Source organism: Mustelus asterias, chromosome 13 (assembly GCF_964213995.1).
Source record: "Mustelus asterias chromosome 13, sMusAst1.hap1.1, whole genome shotgun sequence".
Lineage (NCBI taxonomy): Eukaryota > Metazoa > Chordata > Chondrichthyes > Carcharhiniformes > Triakidae > Mustelus > Mustelus asterias.
In genome coordinates, this window is record NC_135813.1 from 80503689 (window position 1) to 80529939 (window position 26251).

Below are 26251 nucleotides of genomic sequence, written 5' to 3' on the forward strand. Positions count from 1 at the left end.
GACTGGGGACAGCAATTCTTTTACAGAGCATTCCAAGTTTTTAGTTTCATTTCTCAGTTACTGCCAGAAGCTGGCAGAAGAAGGCAGTGTCTCTCTCTCTTTTCTCTCATAGGATTATAGAACCATACAGTGCAGAAGAGGCCCTTCGGCCCATCGAGTCTGCACCAACACATTAGAAACACTTGAACTCCCACCTAATCCCATCTGCCAGCACTTGGCCCATAGCCCTGAATGTTACGTGCCAAGTGCTCATCCAGATACTTTTTAAAGAATATGAGATAACCCGACTCTACCATGCTCCCAGGCAGCGCATTCCAGACCATCACCACCCTCTGGGTAAAAAGTTTTTCCTCACATCCCCCTAAACCTCTTGCTCCTCACCTTGAACCTATGTCCTCTCGTGACTGACCCCTCAACTAAGGGGAGCAGCTGCACCTTATCTACTCCATGTCTCTCATAATCTTGAACACCTCGATCAGGTCACCCCTCAGTCTCCTCTGCTCCAGCGAAAACAGCCCAAGCCTACACAATCTCCTCATAATTTAAATGTTCCATCCCAGGCAGCATCCTGGTGAATCTTCTCTGCACCTCCTCCAGTGCAATCACATCCTTCCGATAATGTGGTGACCAGAATTGCACACAGTACTCCAGCTGAGGCCTCACCAAAATTCTATACAACTCCAGCATGACTCGATTGATAAAGGCAAGTGTCCCATATGTCTTTTTCACCACCTTACCAACATGCCCTTCCGCCTTCAGAGATCTGTGGAAAAATACGCCAAGGTCCTCTTGTTCCACAGACCTTCCAAGTGTCCTACCATTCATTGAGTACTTTCTTGTCAAATTATTCCTTCCAAAGTGTATCTCCTCACACTTCTCAGGGTTAAATTCCATCTGCCACTTATCTGCCCATTTGACCATTCCGTCTATATCTTCTTGTAGCCCAAGACACTCCGCCTCACTATTAACTACCCGGCCAATCTTTGTGTCATCCGCAAACTAATCCTAACCCCCACATAGTCATCAATGTCATTTATATAAATGATGAATAATAGGCGACCCAACACAGATCCCAGTGGTACGCCACTGGACATTGGCTTCCAGTCACTAAGTAAGAAGTCTCACCCCCAACTCCATGAAGTCGTGGGGGTTACAGATAGTGTGACATGAACCCTCTTGGGTTCATGTCACACTATCTGTAACCCCCACCACTTGCCTGGACTTGCAAAATCTCACTAACTGCCCTGTCTGGAGACAATACACATCTCTTTAACCTGTGCTTAACACTCTCTCCACTCACATTGTCTGTACCTTTAAGACTTGATTACCTATAAAGACTCGCATTCCAACCATTATTTTGTAAATTGAGTTTGTGCCTTTATATGCCCTGTTTGTGAACAGAACTCCCACTTACCTGACAAAGGAGCAGTGCTCCGAAAGCTAGTGGCTTTTGCTACCAAATAAACCTGTTGGACTTTAACCTGGTGTTGTGAGACTTCTTACTGTGTTTACCTCAGTCCAACGCCGGCATCTCCACGTCATGACTTCCAGTCACTAAAGCAGCCTTCTGTCATCACCCTCTGTCGCCTACAACTGAGCCAATTTTGAATCCACTTTATCAAATTACCCTGTATCCCATGTGAATTTACCTTCTTTATAAGTCTCCCATGTGGGACCTTGTCAAGGGCTTTGCTGAAATCCATATAAACTACATCGACTGCACTACACTCTGGTCACCTCCTCAAAAAATTCAATCAAATTTGTTAGGCATGATCTCCCTCTGACGAAGCCATGCTGACTATCTCTGATCAAGCTTTGCCTCTCCAAGTGGAGATAGATGCTCCCCTTCAGAATTTTCTCCAATAGTTTCCCTACCACTGACGTGAGACTCACTGGTCTGTAGTTCTCTGGTTTATCTCTACAACCCTTCTTAAATAGCGGAACCACATTAGCTGATCTCCAATCGTCTAGTACCTCCCCCCGCGGTCATGGAGGAATTGAAAATTTGGGTCAGAGCCCCTGCAATCGCCTCCCTTGCCTCCCATAGCAGCCTGGGGCATAATTCATCTGGATCTGGAGATTTATCCACTTTTAAGGCTGCCAACACTTCTAATACCTTGTCCTTCCCTAGGTCAATTTGCTCAAGAACCTCACAGTTTCTCTCCCTGAATTCCATACCATCGTCCTCATTCTCGTGGGTGAAGACGGATGTGAAATATTCATTCAACACTCTACCAATGTCCTCTGGCTCCACCCACAGATTGCCCCCTTGGTCCTTAATGGGCCCCACTCTTTCCCCGGTTATCCTCTTCCCATTGGTATACTTATAGAATATCTTGGGATTTTCCCTATGTTTATCAGCCAGAGCTTTCTCATATCCTGTCTTTGCATTCCTCATTGCTTTCTTAAGCTCCATCCTGCACTTTCTAAACCTCACAAATGCCTCCACAGATTTGCTCTCCTTGTACTTTTTAAAAGCCTTTCTTTTTCTTCTCATTGTATCCAGAATATCTCTGATCATCCATGGTTCTCTGGGCTTGTTACTCTTACCTATTATCCTAGAGGGAACATGCCAGGCTTGCAGCCTTCCCATTTCCTTTTTGAATGCCCCCCTCACCCCACTGCTCTTCTGTAGATTTTCCCATTAGAAGCTGTTCCCAGTCTACCTTGGCCAGATCCTGTCTTATTTTATTAAAATCCGCTCTGCCCCAATCCAAAACTTTTTGTTGCAGCTTGTCCATAACAAGCTGAAATTGTACCATGCTGTGATTGCTATCATTAAAACTTCCCCCCCCCGACCATCACCTCAACCACCTGTCTCTCTCCAGAAAGACTCTCATAGAAACATAGAAGATAGGAGCAGGAGGAGGCCATTTGGCCCTTCGAGCCTGCTCCACCATTCATCAGGATCACGGCTGACCATCCAACTCAATAGCCTAATCCTGCTTTCTCCCCATAACCTTTGATCCCATTCGCCCCAAGTGCTATATCCAGCTGCCTCTTGAATACATTCAATGTTTTGGCATCAACTACTTCCTGTGGTAATGAATTCCACAGGCTCACCACTCTTTGGATGAAAAAATGTCTCCTCATCTCCGTTCTAAATGGTCTACCCTGAATCCTCAGACTGTGACTCCTGGTTCTGGACTCCCCCACCATCAGGAACATCCTCCCTGCATCTACCCTGTCTAGTCCTGTTAGAATTTTATAATTCTCTATTAGATCTCCCCTCATTCGTCTGAACTCCAGCTAAAACAATCCTAACCTAGTCAATCTCTCCTCATACATCAGTCCGCCATCCCCGGAATCAACCTGCTAAACCTTCAGTGCACTCCCTCGAGAGCAAGAACATCCTTCCTCAGAAAAGGAGACCAAAACTGCACACAATACTCTAGGTATGGCCTCACCAAGGCTCTGTATAATTGCAACAACACATCCCGGCTCCTGTACTCAAAACCTCTCGCAATGAAGGCCAACATACCATTTGCCTTCTTTACCGCCTGCTGCACCTATATGCTTAAATTCAGCGACTGGTACACAATGACACCCAGGTCCCACTGCACACTCCCCTCTCCCAATTTACAGCCATTCAGGTAGTAATCTGCCTTCTTGCTTTTGCTTCTAAAGTGAATAACCTCACATTTACCCAAATTATACAGCGTCTGCCATTGATTAGCCCACTCACCCAACCTGTCCAGATCATGCTGAAGGATCTCTGCATCCTCGTCACAGTTCACCCTCCCACCCAACTTGGGATCATCTGCAAACTTTGAGATGTTACATTTTGTTCCCTTGTCCAAATCATTAATATATATTGTGAATAGCTGGGGTCCCACCACCGATCCCTGTGGCACCCCACTGGTTACTGCCTGCCAATTTGAAAAAGACCCATTAATTCCCACTCTTTGTTTCCTCTCTGCCAACCAGTTCTCAATCCATCTCAATACACCCATGCATCTCCCCAGAGTCATAGAGTCATAGAGGTTTACAGCATGGAAACAGGCCCTTCAGCCCAACCTGTCCATGCCGCCCTTTTTTTTAAAAAACCCCTAAGCTAATCCCAATTGCCCACATTTGGCCCATATCCCCCTATACCCATCGTACCCATGTAACTATCTAAATGCTTTTTAAAAGATAAAATTGTACCCGCCTCCACTACTACCTCTGGCAGCTTGTTCCAGACACTCACCACCCTCTGTGTGAAAGAATTGCCCCTCTGGACACTTTTGTATCTCTCCCCTCTCACCTTAAATTTATGCCCTCTAGTTTTAGACTCCCCTACCTTTGGGAAAAGATATTGACTATCTACCTTGTCTATGCCCCTCATTATTTTATAGACCTCTATAAGGTCACCCCTCAGCCTCCTACGCTCCAGAGAAAAAACTCCCAGTCTATTCGGCCTCTCCTTATAACTCAATCCATCAAGTCCCGGTAGCATCCTAGTAAATCTTTTCTGCACTCTTTCTAGTTTAATAATATCCTTTCTATAATAGGGTGACCAGAATTGCACACAGTATTCCAAGTGTGGCCTTACCAATGTCTTGTACAACTTCAACAAGACATTCCAGCTCCTGTATTCAATGTTCTGACCGATGAAACCAAGCATGCCGAATGCCTTCTTCACCACTCTGTCCACCTGTGACTCCACTTTCAAGAAGCTATGAACATGTACCCCTCGATCTCTTTGTTCTGTAACTCTCCCCAATGCCCTACCATTAACGAGTAAGTCCTGCCCTGGTTCAATCTACCAAAATGCATTACCTCGCATTTGTCTAAATTAAACTCCGTCTGCCATTCGTCAGCCCACTGGCCCAATTGATCAAAATCCCGCTGCAATTGGAGATAACCTTTCTCACTGTCCACCATGCCACCAATCTTGGTGTCATCTGCAAACTTACTAACCATGCCCCCAATATTCTCATCCAAATCATTAATATAAATGACAAATAACAGTGGGCCCAGCACTGATCCCTGAGGCACACCGCTGGTCACAGGCCTCCAATTTGAAAAACAACTCTCTACAACCACCCTCTGGCTTCTGTCAAGAAGCCAATTTTGTATCCAATTAGATACCTCACCCTGGATCCCGTGAGATTCAACTTTATGCAACAACCTACCTTGTCAAAGGCCTTGCTAAAGCCCATGTAGACAACATCAACTGCACTGCCCTCATCTACCTTCTTGGTGACCCCTTCAAAAAACTCAATTAAATTTGAGAGACATGATTTTCCACTCACAAAGCCATGCTGACTGTCCCTAATCAGTCCTTGCGTCTCTAAATGCCTGTAGATCCTGTCTCTCAAAATACCTTCCAACAATTTACCCACCACAGATGTGAGGCTAACTGGCCTGTAGTTCCCAGGCTTTTCCCTGCAGCCCTTTTTAAACAAAGGCACAACATTTGCCACACTCCAATCTTCACCCGTGACTATCGATGATTCAAATATCTCGACCAGGGGACCCGCAATTTCCTCCCTAGCCTCCCACAACGTCCTGGGATATACCTCATCAGGTCCCGCAGATTTATCTAGCTTGATGCGCTTTAAGACTTCCAGCACCTCCTTCTCTGTAATATGTACACTCCTCAAGACATCAATATTTATTTCCCCAAGTTCCCTAACATCCATGCTTTTCTCAACAGTAAATACTGATGAGAAATATTAATTTAGGATCTCACCCATCTCTTGTGGATCCGCACATAGATTACCTTGTTGATCCTTAAGAGGCCCTACTCTCTCCTTGTTACTCTTTTGCCCTTTCTGTATTTGAAGAAGCTCTTTGGATTCTCCTTTGCCTTATCTGCCAAAACAATTTCGTGTCCCCTTTTTGCCCTCCTGATTTCTCTCTTAACTCTACTCCTACACCCCCTATACTCTTCAAGAGATTCACTTGATCCCAGCTGCCTATGCACGTCATGTGCCTCTTTCTTCTTCTTGACCAGGGCCTCAATATCTCGAGTCATCCAGGGTTCCCGACTTCTGCCAGCCTTGCCCTTCACCCTAAGAGGAATGTGTTTACCCTGAACCCTGGTTAACACACTTTTGAAAGCATGCCACTTACCAGATATCCCTTTTCCTTCCCACAGACTCCCCCAATTAACTTTTGAAAGTTCCTGCCTGATACCATCAAAATTGGCCTTGCCCCAATTTAGAATATTAACTTTTGGGACAGACCTATCATTCTCCATAGCTATCTTAAAACTAATAGAATAATGGTCCCAAAGTGATCCCTCACTAACACTTCTGTCACCTGCCCTTCCTTATTTCCCAAGAGGAGGTCAAGTTTTGCCCCTTCTCTCATCAGGCCATCCACAGACTGAATGAGAAATTCCTACTGAATACACTCAACAAATTTCTCTCCATCCAACCCTCGAATACTGTGGCTGTCCCAGTCAATGTTGGGCAAATTAAAATCTCCGACTATTACTACCCTATTTTTCTTGGAGCTATCTGTAATCTCCTTACATATTTGCTCCTCAATTTCCCGCTGACTATTTGGGGGCCTATAGTACAACCCTATCAAAGTGATTTCCCCCTTCTTATTTCTTAGTTCTACCCTTTCTTTCTGAAAGTCCCAAGATTGGAGAGCCTCAGAAATTTGATCCAACATTTAAAGGACCAATTCACAACAGGTGTTAAAAAGCTGAAAATCCAGCATCACGTGAGCATACTTACTTTTTGTGCTATGTCTGAAGGCAGGTGCATGTCTGTGGGATGGTGTTTAACTTGGAACAACAGGGATAGCTAGCTGTTAATGATTATACTGTGTCATCTTTAATTTTTGTAATTGATAAAGGTTATGCTAATTTTTTTGTTACATTTTAACTGTGTTCTTAAATAAACTTTGTTTGATAAAAGTTCCCTCGTGGGTCACTTGAATCATACCTGGAGTGAAACAACGTATGCTCACCTGTGTCAAAATCAAATGTAAAATTTAGGGTTTAGGCTAATTTCATAAAACACCTTGGAGTTTCTGGCCAGGGAATTGGGGAGCAGATGAGAAAGTGGAGTTGGCACTCAAGATTAGCCATGATCAAATTGAATGGTACGGCAGGTTCAACAACAGGCCATGCAGTTTACTCCTGATCCCAATTCTTGCTTCTTGACAAGGGGTGCAAAAAAAGCAGGGAGATTACATGTTTTTGAAGACAATTTTTTACATATGAACAAACAAATTAAAAGCAGGAGTAGGCCACTTAGCCCCTCAAGCCTGCTCCATCTTTTAATAAGATCATAGCTGATCTGACTGTAACCTCAATCCCAGATTCCTGCCTCCCCGATAATCTTTCACCCCCTTTCTTTATCAAGAACCTATCTCGTTCTGAATTTAAAATATTAAAAGACTCTGCTTCTATCATGTTTTGAGAGAGTTCAAAAGATTCACAATCCTCTTTTTGAGAAAGCTGAAATATCAATGCCTTAATAGGAAACAGATTTTACCATAAATATATCAGGAGATTCAACCATTAAAGGAATTTCTAATGTTACCATACCTGAACCTGAGTATCAAAATCCTCCATAATGACCTTCCACATTTGGGAGTGACGAATGTTAAACAAATCGAAGGATAATTCCATAATCGGCAGAACCAAATCATTAACCCTTTTAACTACATCATCAATTCTCTTAGGGTCTCCAGTTACAGCCTTCAGTTCTGGCCCAAAGATGTTGTAAAATTCTTCTCGTATCTGGTGAATTCACAAGACCAAAACAGGATTTTCTTTGTTTAGTTTGTGTTGCTCTGATGGTTACAATAATTAACAAAAAAATGCATTTCTTCATAACAATCAATCAAAACATTCACTTATTACTTAGTCAATGAGAATGACCATTAAACATTCCGAATGTAAAAAGATGTACAAAGGGGCACTGGAAATTCTGGGCTGAACCTACAGCTTATCACTCTGCGGCGTAGGAGGTTGGAACATTGACATTTGCAACTGAGTTTAATAAATGTACAAAGTTTGTGCATTATATTTTTAACCTCCTTAGGGCAGACCTATTTACCATCTTGTATCGATAATAAACCTGCACACATTTCATGTCTGTTCAACTTGAATTCTTGTCGTACTTAAGTCATGCTTTTTGTGTTAACTTCTTTGCATTATAATTCTTGGAATATTAATTTCTGGGCACTAAGAGAATCAGTGATCTGGCAATAGATCAGGGCAATGAAGTTAAGGTTGACGATCAGCCATGATCTTATTAAATAGCAAATAGGGTTGAGGGACTACATGCACTATGCCTGCACAGCACGGTGGCACAGTGGTTAGCAATGCTGCTTCACAGAGCCAGGGACCCGGGTACAATTCCTGACTTGGGTCACTGTCTGTGCGGAGACTGCACATTCTCCCCGTGTCTGCATGGATTTCCTCCAGGTGCTCCGGTTTCCATCCACAGTGCAAAAGACGTACTGGCTAGGTGCATGGGCCATGCAAAATTCTCTCTCAGTATACCTGAACAGGCACCGGAATGTGGCAACTGGGGGATTTTCACAGTAACTTCATTGCAGAGTTAATGTAAGCCTACTTGTGACATTCATAATTAAATTTAAAACTTATTTTTTACACTGATTTTAACTTTTAAATTTTATAATTTTTCTTATATATATGTAAACTAAATTTGTTTTATTGTTGCTCTCCAGAGTTTCCCATCTCCTGTTTATTCTGGCAAGACTGCAGCAATTCACTGGCCTCTGACTAAGTTTCACCCAACTGCCCAGACTCCCATTGTGTATTTTTTCTGTTTTACCTGTAGGCTGTTCTCGGCCATTAACTCATCTCGAATTTCAGCTTTTAAAGCACCAACCCATCCTGAGAGCATTGAAAATCTGTCAAACTCACGGCAACTACAACTGCAACAGTTGTTTATCCACTCTAATAAATTGTTGCAACACTTTGCTGTTTATAAATAAAGTCAGTTCAGTAAGATAAGAGGTCTGAGATGGTGGTAGTGGAACACCATGGATTGATGTTCCTAGGTTTACAAGTGAGGCAAATGTTCTGTAAGACATTTTATGTTTTTAGTAGATGATGACATGACCACAGAAGCAGCACTGAAGAATAAGCCAAGGTTATCATAGAAATCTACAGCACAGAAGGAGACCATTTGGCCCATTATGCTGTCTGTGCTAACTCTTTGCAAGAACAACTCCAGGGTTAGCACTGCTGCCTCACAGCTCCAGGGACCCGGTTTCGATTCCCGGCTTGGGTCACTGTCTGTGCGGAGTCTGCACGTTCCCCCATGTCTGCGTGGGTTTCCTCTCACAGTCTGAAAGAGGTGCTGGTTAGGTGCATTGGCCATGTAAATTTTCCGTCAGTGTACCCGAGCAGGCGCCAGAATGTGGCGACTAGAGGATTTTCACAGTAACTTCATTGCAGTGTTAATGTAAGCCTTACTTGAGACACTGAAGTACGATATTAAAAGAGGAGGCTTGAAATTTTACAGCATGGGAAATTTAGGATTCTGAAGGCCTGGACAACTATGTTGGAATGAAAAGAATCATGGGTGGGGAGATGCACAAGAAGTTGGAGGCAGTGAATCAGAGAGCGCTGGAGAGGCAAAAACAGAAACTATTCATATTCTGATGCTCACTCAATAAAGGAAAGGACACAACATTATCTAAATAACCTTACCTAGTGCAACAACCCCCTCCAGAACCCTTAAAATAAAAACAAAATACTGAAGGGGCTGGGAATTTGGAATAAAAAGAGAAAATGCTGGAAAAGCTCAGCAGGTCTGACAGCATCTATAGATGTGGAGATGCTAGCGTTGGACTGGGGTAAACACAGTAAGAGTTTTAACAACACCAGGTTAAGGTCCAACAGGTTTATTTGGTAGCAAATACCATTAGCTTTCGGAGCGCTGCTCCTTCGTCAGATGGAGTGGAAATCTGCTCTCAAACTGCTCTCCTGTTTGAGAGCAGATTTCCACTCCATCTGACGAAAGAGCAGCGCTCCAAAAGCTAATGGTATTTACTACCAAATAAACCTGTTGGACCTTAACCTGGTGTTGTTAAAACTCTTACAGCATCTATAGAGACAGAAAGATAGTGAATGTTTCGCGTCTGTCTGACTCTTCTCCAGAGTTAGAGAGAGGGAGATATGTGATGGATTATACACTGCATAAGAGGGGGTGGAGGAGAATAGGTCAGTGATAGGAGAGGTTGCCACAAAGGTGTGTAGATCACGAGACAGATGGCACTGTTAATGGCAGTGTGAAGGGCTAGGGAAGGTGCTGATAGCAACATAAAGGTGTGGGGCAGAATTCTCCATTTTCATTCTTAGTGCTCCCAGCGGGGTGAAAACAGGAGTGGTTCCCGCTGCTGCAGCGCTCAACACAAGTTGTCCACCCTACTGAAATGGGCCAACCCACCCCCAGTTGAAACATGTGGATAATAAGAACATAAAAACTAGGAGCAGGAGTAGGCCATCTGGCCCCTCAAGCCTGCTCCGTCATTCAATAAGATCATGGCTGATCTTTTCGTGGACTCAGCTCCACTCACCCGCCTGCTCACCATAACCCTTAATTCCTTTACTGTTCAAACATTTATCTTTTACTGTTCAAACATTTATCTATCCTTGCCTTAAAAAACATTTAATGAGGTAGCCTCAACTGCTTCACTGGGCAGGGAATTCCACAGATTCACAACCCTTTTTTGTGAAGAAGTTCCTCCTCAACTCAGTCCTAAATCTGCTTCCCCTTACTTTGAGGCTATGCCCCCTAGTTCTAGTTTCACCCGCCAGTAGAAACAACTTCCCTGCTTCTAGGACTGAGTTGAGGATAAACGTCTTCACACAAAGGGTTGTGAATCTGTGGAATTTCCTGCCCAATGAAGCAGTTGAGGCTACCTCATTGAATGTTTTTAAGGCAAGGATAAATTTTTGAACAGTAAAGGAATTAAGGGTTATGGTGAGCAGGCGGATGAGTGGAGCTGAGTCCGCAAAAATATCAGCCATGATTTTATTGAATGACGGAGCAGGCTCGAGGGGTAGATGGCCTCCTCCTGCTCCTAGTTCTTATGTTCTTATGATTCTTGAAGAACCTGGGACTCCCAAAGTAAGTTTAAGGGATTCAATGCCATTTGAGTCAAATTTCCTCTTAGTGAGAAAGCTTTATCCAAATTTAGGTACTTTCATCAATTTTAATTGAAAATATTGTTCCTTCACGTAAGTACATAGGCAGGAACGTTACCACTGTTCATGCCAGTGGGATTTTCCCATCCTGCTCCAGTGAACGGATATTTGGCTGGCCGCCAAATTCTCCAACTTCGCTGCAGTGGGAGCGGGGAGGTAAATGGCAGGTAAGATCGCTCCCATGAACCCTCACCTGCTGATAGCTATTATAGAATTAGGCTAATTACAGGTCTGGAGAAATGGCAGTGCCCATCAATCTCTCACACTCCTGTGGACGGAGCAAGAACCTTGACAGGGAAGAGATCTTTTCAGACTTTCGGGAGTCAGTGTTCCTTATCTGGGCATTGGAATGTAAACAATATGCACTTAAGGGGCCGAGGTATGATGAGGCCTGAAATGGCCAATTCCATTATTCTGCCTGGCCTAATTGAACGATGCAATTGGGGTTTCTGATCAATTCATTGGCTGGAGGACAAAGAATCTTCCAGAAGCAAGTGGAGAATTGTGGACAAAGAGACATGTGAGCTTTTGATTGCCAGTGATAACTCGAAGAGACCAACCATCGCAAGAAGATGTGTGCCCTAAAGGATGCTTCATAGAAGAAGAAGATAGATTCTATATCGAGAATATTTCTTGGCCAAGGTTTTCCTAAACTCGATAGTATCTATTTTCAATTAAATAGTTAAAGTTGATGTTCAGTTAAAGTTAAAGTGCAGTTTAAGAGTTAAAGTTCGGTTAGAGTTAAATTTCAGTAAAGAGTTAATGAGTTGCAAGTGTTTATGTTTGAGTTGGTACTAGAAGTGTTTAAAAAAATAATAATTGAATTAGTGTCTCTGTTTATCTCATCAAACTGGAATGCTTGGACGATGTTTAAATTAAAGCTGTATAACTCCCGGACAGCTTAGAACAGCAAGTGTAGAATTTGCAGCCTATCTGAGTAAGGAAGTATTGAAAAAGGAAAGAAACTTACAGCTCGTGACAGTATAAATATCTGAGAATCTAAACAGAAACTTGTACAATAATTAGACTCTAATTGATCTCAGGTTGTGCCTATTTGATTCTTCTGAACTTTGCAACATTAAGTGAGTAGGTTGATAATATGTCACTCATTACATGTCATCATCTTCTTGTCCTTATAAAATATGAGTAACACTGAAAGAGATTTATTTTAAATATTATTTTATGGGAGGTGAGCATCACTGGCTGGGCCCATCTCTAATTGACCTCGAGGGGGCAGTTAAGAGTCAACCATGTTGCTGTGGCTCTGGAGTCACATGTAGGACAGACCAGGTGAGGATAGTAAATTTCCTTCCCGAAAGGAAATTAGTGAACAGATGGGTTTTTACGACAATGGTTTCATGGTCATCATTAGACTTTCAATGCCAGATTTTTTATTGAATTCAAATTTCATCATCGGCTGTGGTAGGTTTCAAACCAGATCCCCAGAACATTCGACAAAAACTTGGTGGGCCGAAGGGCCTGTTACTGTACTGTTCTTTGTGTTTGACATTACCCTGGGTCTCTGGATTACCAGTCCAGTGACGATACCACTACACCACCGCCTCTCCTGAGATTGATGAGTAATGCATCACAAATCCCGCGTAAGTGGGCGGCATCCAGTTAACATTTCGATTATAAATTCCTATGTCCACATTTAGGATAGGAGACTATCTTTGGGAACCTGTCACATTACACTCTCCTACCAGTGAAGATACTGCAGCAGCAGCAACAGTGGAAGGATGTGGCACAGTGGTTAGCACTGCTGCCTCACAGTGCCAGGAACCCGGGTTCAATTCTGGCCTTGGGCAACTGTGTGGAGTTTGCACATTCTCCCCCTGTCTGCATGGGTTTCCTCCGGGTGCTCCGGTTTCCTCCCACAGTCCAAAGATGTACGGGTTAGGTAGATTGGCCATGTTAAATTGCCCCTTAGTGTCAGGGGGACTACCAGGGTAAATGCATGGGGTTATGAGGATAGGGCCTGGGTGGGACTGTGATCGGTGCAGACTCGATGGGCCGAATGGCCTCCTTCTGCACTGTAGGATTCTATGATATATAATCATCATTATAAATGATAATCACAGAGATTTATAATGAAAATATGGACAGAATGTACGATTTGAAATGGGGGCTGAATTATGTCTGCGCAACCCAGTCCCAGCATCCCCAACCCGCTAGTCTCATTGTACCTGAAAACTGCACTTTATCTAGACTCCAAGTGTAGCATCACATGGGATCTACTACAATCGTCTACTGAAGAAAAAGATCAATAAAGATCATTATTTTTTTCAAAAAGGATATTTCTTAAAAGTTCAAAACAAGTTCATCTAAAAAAGAAAATGCTCAGAATATTATTTCCTTTCATTTGCCATACCTGTAAGATCTCATGAATGTTTTGACAGGTGGTAATCATGTAATCAGTGTTCTCAAACAGTCTTTTCCTATCAAATTCCCAGCGTTGATCTCTTCCTGAAGCTTCGATTTTAGCGCGGATATCGAAGTAAGCGTCTTTCCATACTTGGAGGGTACGTATGGCTTCTAAAACATTTTGTTTCGATATTGTTGAGTTAGTCCTTACAGATAAATAAAGCAAGATATTTGGCGAGTTAGTAAAGTTCTTTAGCAGAACAAAAAGGAAAGGGAGGAGTAGTTTAACCCTGTTGGCTTTTACATGTTTGGAAGTTACATCCACCAGGGACTGATGAGACTGTTATACCCACTAGGCTCCTGCCCTAGGAAGAACAATCATGTCTCTCCTGTTTCTGGGCCCCTTATCTCCTTCCACCCCATTCCCCACTCCCACAATAGCATTCCCACTCGCATCCTTCATGGATAATAGGGAACCATAGTCACACTGGGGATAAACTGCTTCATACAGGTTTAGGAACATTTTTTGGCTTTTGTACTCTCTGGCTCTACTTGTAAAAACAGTAAGGAGTCTAACAACACCAGGTTAAAGTCCAACAGGTTTATTTGGTAGCAAATGCCACTAGCTTTCGGAGTGCTGCTCCTTCGTCAGATGGAGTGGAAACCTGTTGGACTTTAACCTGGTGTTGTTAGACTCCTTACTGTGTTTACCCCAGTCCCACGCCGGCATTTCCACATCATGACTACCATCTATTTGTAAAGCCCAAAGTGCTCAGGTTTCAGCATGCTACTGTTTTATCTGACAATTACACACAACTTGGTCAGTCATATTATGCAACCAGCTCCACTTCTTTGAACCTAGTCCTTTGCAACGTCCGGACAGCAACAACCAAAAGACTCACCAAGGCTCCTTCGACAGTATTTTCCAAACCTGTCACTTTTACTACCTAGAAGCAGAAGTGCAGCAGACACATGGAACACCACCACTTGCAAGTTTCCCCCTAAGTCACACACTTGAAACTACATCACCGTTCCTTCACTATCATTGGATCAACATTTTGTAATTCCTTTCCTAACAGCCCTGTGGGTGTACCTACACCACATGGACCGCAGGGGTTCGAGAAGGCATCTCACCACAACATTCTCAAGGGCAATTAGGGATGGGCAATAAATGTTGGCCTTGGCAGCGATACTCACATCCCGTGAAGGAATTTAACTTCATAAGCACCGGAAACAACAATCCCATGTAGAAATGAGAATATCTTGAACTAACAGGAGCATGTTCAATAGGTGTATGTGTTTCACTTCCAAGTCTGAGAATGGCTAAACTGTCTAGTAGGTTAGCCTTGGTGAAGACACTGAGAGAAAGCCTTGTGTGGGAGAAGATTTCAAAATGTTCCAGTGAGACCAGGCAGCTCACAACAAGCAGCTGGAGGTGGGTTTAGTGAGAAATCCGCGGAAATTGTATTGGATGACATCTGTCACATGGTTTCAGAGAGTGGTGTTTCTGATCACATTTCACCTATTGGTTGCAAGGATTGTATACTTACTCAGAACATCCCTATAAATCTGTATGTATCTATGAAGGTATAGTGGGAGTGAAGAAACTATAGATCATATTCTTTCTTGATTAACAAATGTTTTATTCTTTTATTTAAAGTTAATTGGCACGCCTCTCACTGTGTGTTCACATCTTAAACAAAAAATAAAAAGTTATAATCCATTGAGCCTGGGTTCCACTCTGGGATCTGACTGTCCAACAGGAACATCAGCTGGGATCACAGCAGGGACGGAGGTTATGCTTCAGTTATACAGACCACTAGTGAGAGCACATCTGTGTACTGTGTACAGTATTGGTCTCCTTAAGTAAGGAAGGATGTAAATGTGTTAGAGGAAGTTTAGAGAAGCGTTACTAGACTAATACCTGAAATGGGCAGGTTGTCCTGTGAGGAAAGGTTGGACAGGCTATGCTTGTATCCGCTGGAGTTAGAAAGATAAAAGATCCAGAGGGGTCTTGGCAGGGTGGATATGGAGAGGATGTTTCTTTTCATGGGAGAATCTAGAACTAGGGGTCAACAATTAAACATAAGGGGGGTCACTCATTTAAGACAGGGATGAAGAAAAATTCTTTCTCTCAGGGGCCGTGAGACGCTGGAACTCACTTCTTCAAAGGAAGCAGAGCGCTGGAAGCAGAGTCTTTTATTCTTAAGGCAAAGGTACATAGATTTTTTGATAAGCAAGGAGGATAGGCTGGTGTTTACAATCTAACTAGCTATGATCTTACTGAATGGTGGAGCAGGCTAGAGGGACAGGGGTGTCTAGTCCTGCTCCTAATTCGTATGAATTTTCATTACTGCTCATCTATCCCAACACCCTTCCAAACAGTCAGCCTCCAGAGGTCACGGCCATCGGTGACTGTCTCCCATTGTCAGTGTCAAAGCCACCATCTTTCTGTTTCACTTGCAGGTGGCTTTGTAGCAGAGGAATGGGCGCCCAGGAGGTTGTGATCCAGAGGCCGGGTCACCGTACAGAGGTGTTTGTGTACATCATCATTAGTTGAGCAATGAGTGTAAGCCAATGGAATGACCACAGTTCAGGTTCTCTGAAAGGCTGGAAACCTGATCTCATTTAAAAGATGCCTGCATGTGCACCTGAAGTGCAGTAAGCTGCAGGGCCATGGACCAAATGCTGGAAAGTGGGATTCGGTTTGTTTCTTCTTTGGCTAGTGCAGACATTATGGGCCAAAAGGCCTCTTTGTTTACAGCATAGAAAATCTTTGATTCTGTGAGCAGCTTTGGTGGGCAGCAGATTTTGTCCAGCAGCATAAACAGACTCCGTCCGTTCACACGGTCAAGTGCTTCGGTGTAACTGATGCATGTACAATATAACGGTCTCCTGTATTCACAGCATTTGGCTTGGAGCTGCCAGACTGAGAAGAGTGTGTCAGTTGTAAATCTTCCAGTTCGAAGGCACACTGGAGTTGGGGGCAGATGAGTTCAGCCAGGATCTGCACTCTGACAAGCGCAACACGGGCAAAAACTTTTGGGATGATGACCAACAGGGATATGCCTCGATAATTGTTAGAATGGCCGTTGTTCTCGTAACATCACAATCTTTGCTTTATGCATATCCTGGGGTTATGAACTATTGTAATTATAATTGTGAATTATTGAACAGGATGGGCAGATATCCATTGAAGATTCGGAGAATGAGAATCTTATTGATACAGTGGACATGGGGAGGATGTTCCCCTTGTGGGTCTAGATCTAGATACACAGTTTAAGAATAGGACGTCTCCCTTTTAAACAAAGATTCTGAGAATTTGTTTTCTCTCAGGGAGTCGTTGTTTTTCGTCTCCTTCAATGTTGCTAGCACAGAAGAAGTAATGCATGGGCTCAGTGTACTGGGCCCAGCCTCCCCATTGGTGTCAGTGTACTGGACCCAGCCTCCCCATTGGTGTCAGTGTACTGGACCCAGCCTCCCCATTGGTGTCAGTGTACTGGACCCAGCCTCCCCATTGGTGTCAGTGTACTGGACCCAGCCTCCCCATTGGTGTCAGTGTACTGGACCCAGCCTCCCCATTGGTGTCAGTGTACTGGACCCAGCCTCCCCATTGGTGTCAGTGTACTGGACCCAGCCTCCCCATTGGTGTCAGTGTACTGGACCCAGCCTCCCCATTGGTGTCAGTATACTGGGCCCAGCCGCCCCATTGGTGTCAGTGTACTGGACCCAGCCGCCCCATTGGTGTCAGTATACTGGGCCCAGCCGCCCCATTGGTGTCAGTATACTGGGCCCAGCCGCCCCATTGGTGTCAGTGCACTGGGCCCAGCCTTCCCCATTGGTGTCAGTGTACTGGACCCAGCCGCCCCATTGGTGTCAGTATACTGGGCCCAGCCGCCCCATTGGTGTCAGTGTACTGGACCCAGCCGCCCCATTGGTGTCAGTATACTGGGCCCAGCCGCCCCATTGGTGTCAGTGCACTGGGCCCAGCCTTCCCCATTGGTGTCAGTATACTGGACCCAGCCGCCCCATTGGTGTCAGTATACTGGGCCCAGCCGCCCCATTGGTGTCAGTATACTGGGCCCAGCCGCCCCATTGGTGTCAGTGCACTGGGCCCAGCCTTCCCCATTGGTGTCAGTATACTGGGCCCAGCCGCCCCATTGGTGTCAGTGCATTGGGCCCAGCCTTCCCCATTGGTGTCAGTATACTGGACCCAGCCTTCCCCATTGGTGTCAGTATACTGGGCCCAGCCGCCCCATTGGTGTCAGTATACTGGGCCCAGCCGCCCCATTGGTGTCAGTATACTGGACCCAGCCGCCCCATTGGTGTCAGTATACTGGGCCCAGCCGCCCCATTGGTGTCAGTATACTGGGCCCAGCCGCCCCATTGGTGTCAGTATACTGGACCCAGCCGCCCCATTGGTGTCAGTATACTGGACCCAGCCGCCCCATTGGTGTCAGTGCACTGGGCCCAGCCGCCCCATTGGTGTCAGTGCACTGGGCCCAGCCGCCCCATTGGTGTCATAGGCCTTGAGTTTCCCGAGAAAAGGCATAATGGCTTTTTCTCACTGGAGAAGATTCTTGACTTACAGAGGTTGTCCGAAGGGAGAGATGGAGAAAAAAATCTCCTCGTGGCCAATGTAGTAATTCAGCCCAATGCCAGTTTCCCGTCACCAACACCCTTTATTGTGCACCAAAGGAAAGGGCCGCAGCTGTGGCTTACACTCAGGTCAATTTCACCTCGGGAACTACAACACCGGTCCAGGTAGAGTCACAGGTTTAAAAACGCTTGCTGACCGCTTCCCACTGGGTGAGCCTCCACTCACTCAATAAGGCAGTTCGTACTCCACAAAGCCCACGAGGAGATCTATTGATGATCCCCCGTAGCCTTCATAACCCAGGGAAGAATCCAGAGGAAATGTGTGAACATGGTATAGGTTTAGCTGGAAGGAACTCCTTACTCTTGATGAAAGAACTATCATAACGGTTCAGAATGTGTTCTCTCCATTTGCCTTTCAACTCAAATACGGCCAGTTAACCTCATTAGTGTCTGTATTCCAATGCAGTGATCCACTACAGAAGCGAGAGGTCAGTTCTATCAGGAACTTGACAATGCTTTAAACAGAATCCTTAAGTCAGAACATCTATGCCTACTGGAGGATTTCAACACAAGAGGGGTACAGAACATGAGGCACGGACTGCCCTGTTGCTTCAGGCATCATGACCTGGAAAAGATATATGAGAACAGATAGAGAGCGCCTAAGCTTTGCTGCTACCACAAGCTTTGTGTAACTCACACCTTCTTTCAGAAATATCGATGTCAGTCGATGTCCTGGACACATCCAAGATCAGGGCATTAGTACCAGCTGGAACTGATCAGCATTCTCAACACAAGCAGAACGCCGACTGTGATACAGATCACTCCCTGGTTTCCACAGGGTTAGGTTGAAACCCTTGAAATTGTTCATTCCAAGTAAAAATGCCTTCCTTGTATCAACATCAGCCATATTGCCTCTCAAGATAAGATCATGTAAGATCAACCATGATCTTATTGAATGGCGGAGCAGGCTCGAGGGGCCAGATGGCCTACCCCTGCTCCTAGTTCTTATAAAAACCAACTGTTCCATGACTCAGTTGAACAGGTGTTCTCCAGCAGTCCCACATACTTCAGGGCACCATCTACAATATCACAATGTCAACATATGGGATGCAAGTGTGGAAAATGCTGACTGGTTCGAGGCTAACATCACTGTGATGGAAGCTGTCATTGAATTCAAACAGTCCATTCTCATTAATTACAAGAAAGAGAGAGAGATCAACACAAGAAAACTCTGAATGCATTAAGAACCGTCAAACGTAAAGTCCAACAGATGACTTGATGGTGCACCGCTGACTGCTAGCTACAACTCTGCCAGAATATCCAGGTATCCTTCAATACAGGGAACGTTTTGGGCAGATATGAAGGGATGAAAAAGGCAAAAGGTCCATCAGCAAAACAACTCCATTGAAAACCAGAATATCAGACTAAATTCAGTGTTTGAGTCTCGGGAGTAGGGTCTGAACTCAATTTTCTGATTCAGAGGCAGGAACACTGAGGCATTCTGTGACCTGGGAAAATGCTAAAAGATTAACTGAACAGTCACGTTCATCTAACAATTTAATCCACACACTCCCCAATCAGACAGTGGAAGAAACTCAACTGCTCTCCTGCTTAAACAGAAAGATGTAATTCTTGACATCCTATTCCCACCAGTTGGTTAGTTAATACAAGGTCACTGATAGGAATCATTTGCCAGTGTTGGCAAGTGGATATCATTCTTATTTGGTTACCTGTTTTTTTTTACTGTAGCATTTAATGACAAAGGTGAAATCCTAGCCTTATTCTGCTTGGAAACTCATCTATTCTCATTAATTTTATAGTTTTATATAAGCTTCTAAATGGACCATTGACATTTCTGAGAATCCAGAATCCCCCCCCAGTAGCAACCAGGAAAAATGCTGCAACCCAGTCCACAACTTAAAAATCACAGTGCAAGCTAATTGAAAGCACAAACAGTGCAGCAATTCTGATATCACGATGTTCTCTGCTCAGCATGGGTGGCTGTGTACTTGACCATCTAACCCCATGCTCGGGGTTTCCTTCTCTAAACTCCTCTGTCTCTTACTCCGTGACTTTTAAAACCTCATTAAAACCCACTGTTATGGACAAACTTCTGTTCATCCTTCTTAATATCTCCCTTTTTTGGCTAGCCACCTACTTTTTTCTGATTTAAGCCTCTGGAATATCTCAGCTTTGACAAAGGGTCACCTGGACTCGAAACGTTAGCTCTTTTCTTTCCTTACAGATGCTGCCAGACCAGCTGAGATTTTCCAGCATTTTCTCTTTTGATTCTGGAATATTTACCTATCTTAACGATGTTGTATAAATGCAATTTGCTGTTGTTATGGTATAGAAGGGTCTAGTGAAAGCATTACTATAATCCAAGTAAAAGCAGTCACCCCTAACAGCAATATGTATATTAAATACTAACATATACACACATCAGTAGAACACTCGAGTGTCATTGACCATAAGACATAGGAGCAGAATTAGGCCACTCGGCCCATCGAGTCTGCTCCACCATTCAATCATAGCTGACATTTTTCTCTTCCCCATTCTCCTGCCTTTTCCCCATAACCCCTGATCCCCTTATTAATCATGAACCTACCTATCTCTGTCTTAAAGACACTCATTGACCTGATCTCCACAGCTTTCTGCGGTAAAAAGTTCCACAGATTCACCACTTTCTGGCTGAAGAAATTCCTCTTCATCTCTGTTCTAAAGGACCATCCCTTTAGCCTGAGGTTGTGCCCTCTGGTTCTACGTTTTCCTACTAGTGGAAACATCCTCTCCACGTCCACTCTATCCAGGCCTCGCAGTATCCTGTAAGTTTCAATAATATCCCCCCTCATCCTTCTAAACTCCAACGAGTACAGACTCAGAGTCCTCAACCGTTCCTCATACAACAAGCTCTTCATTCCAGGGATCATTTTTATGAATCTCCTTTGGACAGTGCATACCTGAATATTGTCCGTACATTGATTACTTTGCGAACTCTTTGTGAAATCTCCCACGCAATCCGCTCCATCAGGGGAACCATTCGCTCATCTTTGTTGTAGTGACGAGAAATTATCCAAACCATCCTCAAGGCATTCATCATTGAAGGAATTGTATCTATGATGATTTGAAATCTTGTTCCTTGTGACAGGTTCTAATAAACATCAATAATTTTTTTTAATGGCATACTGCACATTCCTATGTAAACATGAACATTATTGACTGAGGCCTGCACAGCAAATTGAACCAAGGTATATAACACAGGACAAGAGGATGTCCGTGAATCAAAGAACAGCAGGAATATCATTCAGAAAAAGGTATTTTTTTACAACCAAACAAACTAGTGAGGCAGCACCAAAATGCCAGAATTGCACAAACATCTCTCACAATGTGAAGAATCAAGGTATAACGACTTAGAAATCTTTCCATAGAAAATTATCAACTTTGATTCGCCTGGACCAGTTTGAGGCTTGCTGTTCAAGCTCACACCACATTTTGTCCAAGTGTGCAAATAATGAAGAAGGAGCAGTGACCGAAATGCTGACTAGAAGAGGCTTTGTCTGAACCTGGAAACAAGTTGGTTCTGCATCAGGAAAAGGCATTCAGCTACTCAGATCTCCGCAGAGGGGTACAAGATGGAAAATAAACAATAGGAATATTGAGGAGACAGCCAGTAAATATTTAAAATAACCATCACCAGACAGTAAAATCACATTATTTTCCTTGGGCTGAGGGAATGCTGCACTGTCAAAAGTGGTGTTTGCCAATGAGGTGTTAAACCAAAGGACTTCAGCCCTTCCAGGGATACATAAAAGATATCATAGCATTATATAAAGAGCAGGGAAGTTTTCCCTAGTTTCCTCCCGAGTATTTATCCCTCAACCAACATTACTTAAAGATAGATAATCAAATCATTATCAGATTGCTCTTTGTGGGATTTTGGAGGGTGCTAATTGGCTGTTGTGATTTCCTATATTACAGTACTGGCTACATTTCATTGGTACCTCTTGGTACTATTTGGGACATTCTCAAGGTGTGACAAATGCAAGCCCTTTCTACCTCCTTTTGTCAAAATGACCATCATTACAAAATATCTAACATTGTGCCCAGAAACTTTTATGCGCAACCACTTAACACAAGTTCAATGTCTTGGTCATTTTCACTGGGTACTTTTACAAGCTGCTTGAGAATTGGGGAGTTCTGCAGAACTGGACAGCTGGAACCAGTGCAATCCAACCATCACCAAAACAACAGACGGGTCAACTGGAACAAGAGCAGCAGTTTAATGATGAGCAATTCGTAACAGTAACAATGTAATCATCAGTAACTGCAGGTGAAGTTTCTTTAATGGTCTTTGGAACAGAATCTTGCCACTCTGTATTGTTCACTATAATGGAAGCAAGGGTGCACTACTATTCTTAACATTATTTATCAACTGAGTTTCAGGCAGAAGAATATTTCAAAAGCCACAATATTCTTCAGCTACAATATTCATTACTTTGCCTCCTGTATTACACAAAGAGTTCAATTTTTCCTTACCTTAAAATGCCTTTCAAGCGTTGAAAGGAATCTGACATTGTCTGCAGCTTCTACATGGTACTTGGTGAGGTCAGTAATGATTAAATTGAGGTTCTGGATTAAACCCTGATCAACTTTGCTCACAAAGTCAACAATCCTCTTCACCACGGGCAGTTTCAGCTGTTCGTTGAGGGCACAGAGAGTAGCATTACGTTCCCGCCAGAAATCAATCTCCGCTAATGGACCATTGCCCTAAAAAGAAAATGCATTCTTGTCTTCAAACACTTAATAATAAAAGAAGACACCACTTTGATTTAGTGGAGAGTTTTAGTATTCATTACACCAAGAATGGACTCAAGTAGCCTTAACATTTCATTGAATTGCCACATATTCACAAATGAGGAAGTTATGCTTCAGTTGTACAGAGCCTTGGTCAATCTTCACCTGAAATAACTGTTCGGTTCTGGACACTGCACCTCAGGAAGGGTATATTGGTCTTGGAGGGATGTTTTGGGGATTCACCAGGATCTAGCAGGGCTTAGAGTTAAGTTATAAGAGCATATGGCATATACCCAGCCTGAATTTATAGGATTGAGGAGTGGTCCGATTAGGTTTTAAAACAGCTTTTAAAACGGGGCAACACGGTGGCACAGTGGTTAGCACTGCTGCTTCACAGCGCCAGGGAAGCGGGTCCGATTCCTGGCTTGGGTCAATGTGGATTCTGCACGTTCTCCCCGTGTCTGCGTGGGTTTCCTCCGGGTGCTCCGGTTTTCTCCCACATTCTGAAAGACATGCTGGTTAGGGTGCATTGAGCCAAACAGGCGCCGGAGTGTGATGACTAGGGAAATTTCACAGTAACTTCATTGCAGTGTTAATGTAAGCCTTATTTGGGACGAATAAATAAACTTTACTTTAATTTTAAGTGATTCAACAGTTTTGATGCATTGAGACAATTTCCTCTGGAGAGAAGGCCAGGACAAAGGGGCGCAATCCTAAAGCTGAGCCACACCATTAATGAGTTAAACCAGGAATTACTCCATCCACATAAAGGGGCAGAAATCTGAAAGTTACTCAAAGCCTGTTATACTGGAGCTCAGCTGAAATATTCAGAACTGATATTAATAAATTACAGAGTTCTGACAAAAGGCCAATGATCTAAAATGTTTCTCAATGTCTCAATGCATCAAAACTGTTGAATCACTTAAAGCTAAACTTTATTTATTAGTCACAAATAAAGCTTACATTAACACTGCAATGAAGTTACTGTGAAATTCCCCTAGTTGTCACAGCCCGGTGCCTGTTCGGCTCAATGCACCCTAACCAGCACCTCTTTCAGAATGTTTCTCCTCCCACAGATATTCCCTGATATGCTGAGCATTTCCTGCATTTTCTGTTTCCATTTTAGATTTCCAGCATTTGCAATGCTCTGCTTTTGTATCATTAGGTTTCTGTTGAGTAAGGATAGCAAAGCTGTGACAGAAAGGTAGGTAAATGGAAGTGCAAATCAGCAATCATCAAACAGAACAGCAAAATAGTCTCGAGGAGCCTATTCTTATCCATGTTTATATGGATGATGTAGGATGGCCTGAATTTATAAAGTACCCAGGGGAGTAGACATAAAGAACCAAAAGGACTTTGATCTTCAAGTAGAGAGCCATAACATACTGAGGTTGGAAAGATTCCTTTAAGGTACACTGTGCAAGTTTGTAACCTCATGGTTAGTGAAAAAGACTGAAGCAAAATGGAAGAAGTGGGTTATCACTGATGGAGAGAGGTAATAGACAGAGGGAACCAGTACTGGAAAATCTTGGAAATGTCCAACAGTTTACAACACTTGATATCAACAATGGGGATAATGATACAAGTACTCTGGGAGGCTAATCAAGAGTAATTTCACATCACCATAGATCAAGGGGTTACCCATAGGTAAGAGAGTAACATTATCCAAGAGAGCAGGATTTGTTAGTAGTGGTGTAGGCATTCCATAATGAGGCATAGAACATAGAACATAGAACATTACAGCGCAGAACAGGCCCTTCGGCCCACGATGTTGCACCGACCAGTTAAAAAAAAAAACTGTGACCCTCCAACCTAAACCAATTTCTTTTCGTCCATGAACCTATCTACGGATCTCTTAAACGCCCCCAAACTAGGCGCATTTACTACTGATGCTGGCAGGGCATTCCAATCCCTCACCACCCTCTGGGTAAAGAACCTACCCCTGACATCGGTTCTATAACTACCCCCCCTCAATTTAAAGCCATGCCCCCTCGTGCTGGATTTCTCCATCAGAGGAAAAAGGCTATCACTATCCACCCTATCTAAACCTCTAATCATCTTATATGTTTCAATAAGATCCCCTCTTAGCCGCCGCCTTTCCAGCGAAAACAATCCCAAATCCCTCAGCCTCTCCTCATAGGATCTCCCCTCCATACCAGGCAACATCCTGGTAAACCTCCTCTGCACCCTCTCCAAAGCCTCCACATCCTTCCTGTAATGTGGGGACCAGAACTGCACACAGTACTCCAAGTGCGGCCGCACCAGAGTTGTGTACAGTTGCAACATAACGCTACGACTCCTAAATTCAATCCCCCTACCAATAAACGCCAAGACACCATATGCCTTCTTAACAACCTTATCTACTTGATTCCCAACTTTCAGGGATCTATGCACACATACACCTAGATCCCTCTGCTCCTCCACACTATTCAAAGTCCTCCCGTTAGCCCTATACTCAACACATCTGTTATTCCTACCAAAGTGAATTACCTCACACTTCTCCGCATTAAACTCCATCCGCCACCTCTCGGCCCAACTTTGCAACCTGTCTAAGTCTTCCTGCAAACTACGACACCCTTCCTCACTGTCTACCACAGGCAGGAGATCTGATTTGCAGTCATGACTCAGAATGGTCTGTTGTTTTAGGAAGCCAGGTTACAGGAAAGAAAGGAGCATGGGAACAAAGTATGGAAAGAAAAATAAACCAACTAGAAATCAAGACTCAGACAGAAACCTCTACCATCTGGCTGAGTGAGTTGGAGGCGTTGGGGTGATGGGGACGAGTTGAGATATTAGGCTGGAAATTCCATCAGTACTCACAATAGAAAATTGGTTCAATATACCAATGGTAGAAATATTTCAGCTTAAGTTTAAGTTTATTTATTAGGCTTACATTAACACTGCAATGAAGTTACTGTGAAAATCCTCTAGTCACCACACTCCGGCGCCTGTTCGGGTACACTGAGGGAGAATTTAGCACGGCCAATACACCTAACACACACATCTTTGGGCTGCGGGAGGAAACCAGAACACCCGGAGGAAACCCATGCAGACACAGGGAGAACGTTCAGACTCCACACAGACAGTGACCCAAGCCGGAAATCAAACCCGGGTCCCTGGCACTTTGAGGCAGCAGTGCTAACCACTGTGCCACCATGTCACCCTGGCCCGGCAAATAGTAGAGAAAACAAGGGTTTCAATTTTGTAGGACAGTGGAGCGCGGGAAATCTGTTCTAGAGGTCATGCATACCTTAACAGAACTGGTACCAGTGTGATTGCAGGGAGGTAAACAGGTTGTTGAAGATTTTAAAATGTCAGGTGCTGGAGGGACAACAAAAATAGGCTAAATAAAAAGATGAC

At 43.8% G+C, this 26251-nt stretch overlaps 1 protein-coding gene across 1 annotated transcript in view; it reads right to left on the minus strand.

The window, feature by feature from the left end:
* The window catches only part of dnah10 (dynein axonemal heavy chain 10), a 268946-nt gene that overhangs the window by 205585 nt on the left and 37110 nt on the right, over positions 1-26251 (minus strand). The window contains exons 8-11 of the mRNA XM_078226101.1: positions 22634-22864; positions 21058-21248; positions 13506-13704; positions 7493-7687 (exon numbers count right to left, since the gene is read on the minus strand). Coding sequence (XP_078082227.1) covers positions 7493-7687; positions 13506-13704; positions 21058-21248; positions 22634-22864 — 816 coding nt within the window. The remainder of the gene's footprint in view (positions 1-7492; positions 7688-13505; positions 13705-21057; positions 21249-22633; positions 22865-26251) is intronic.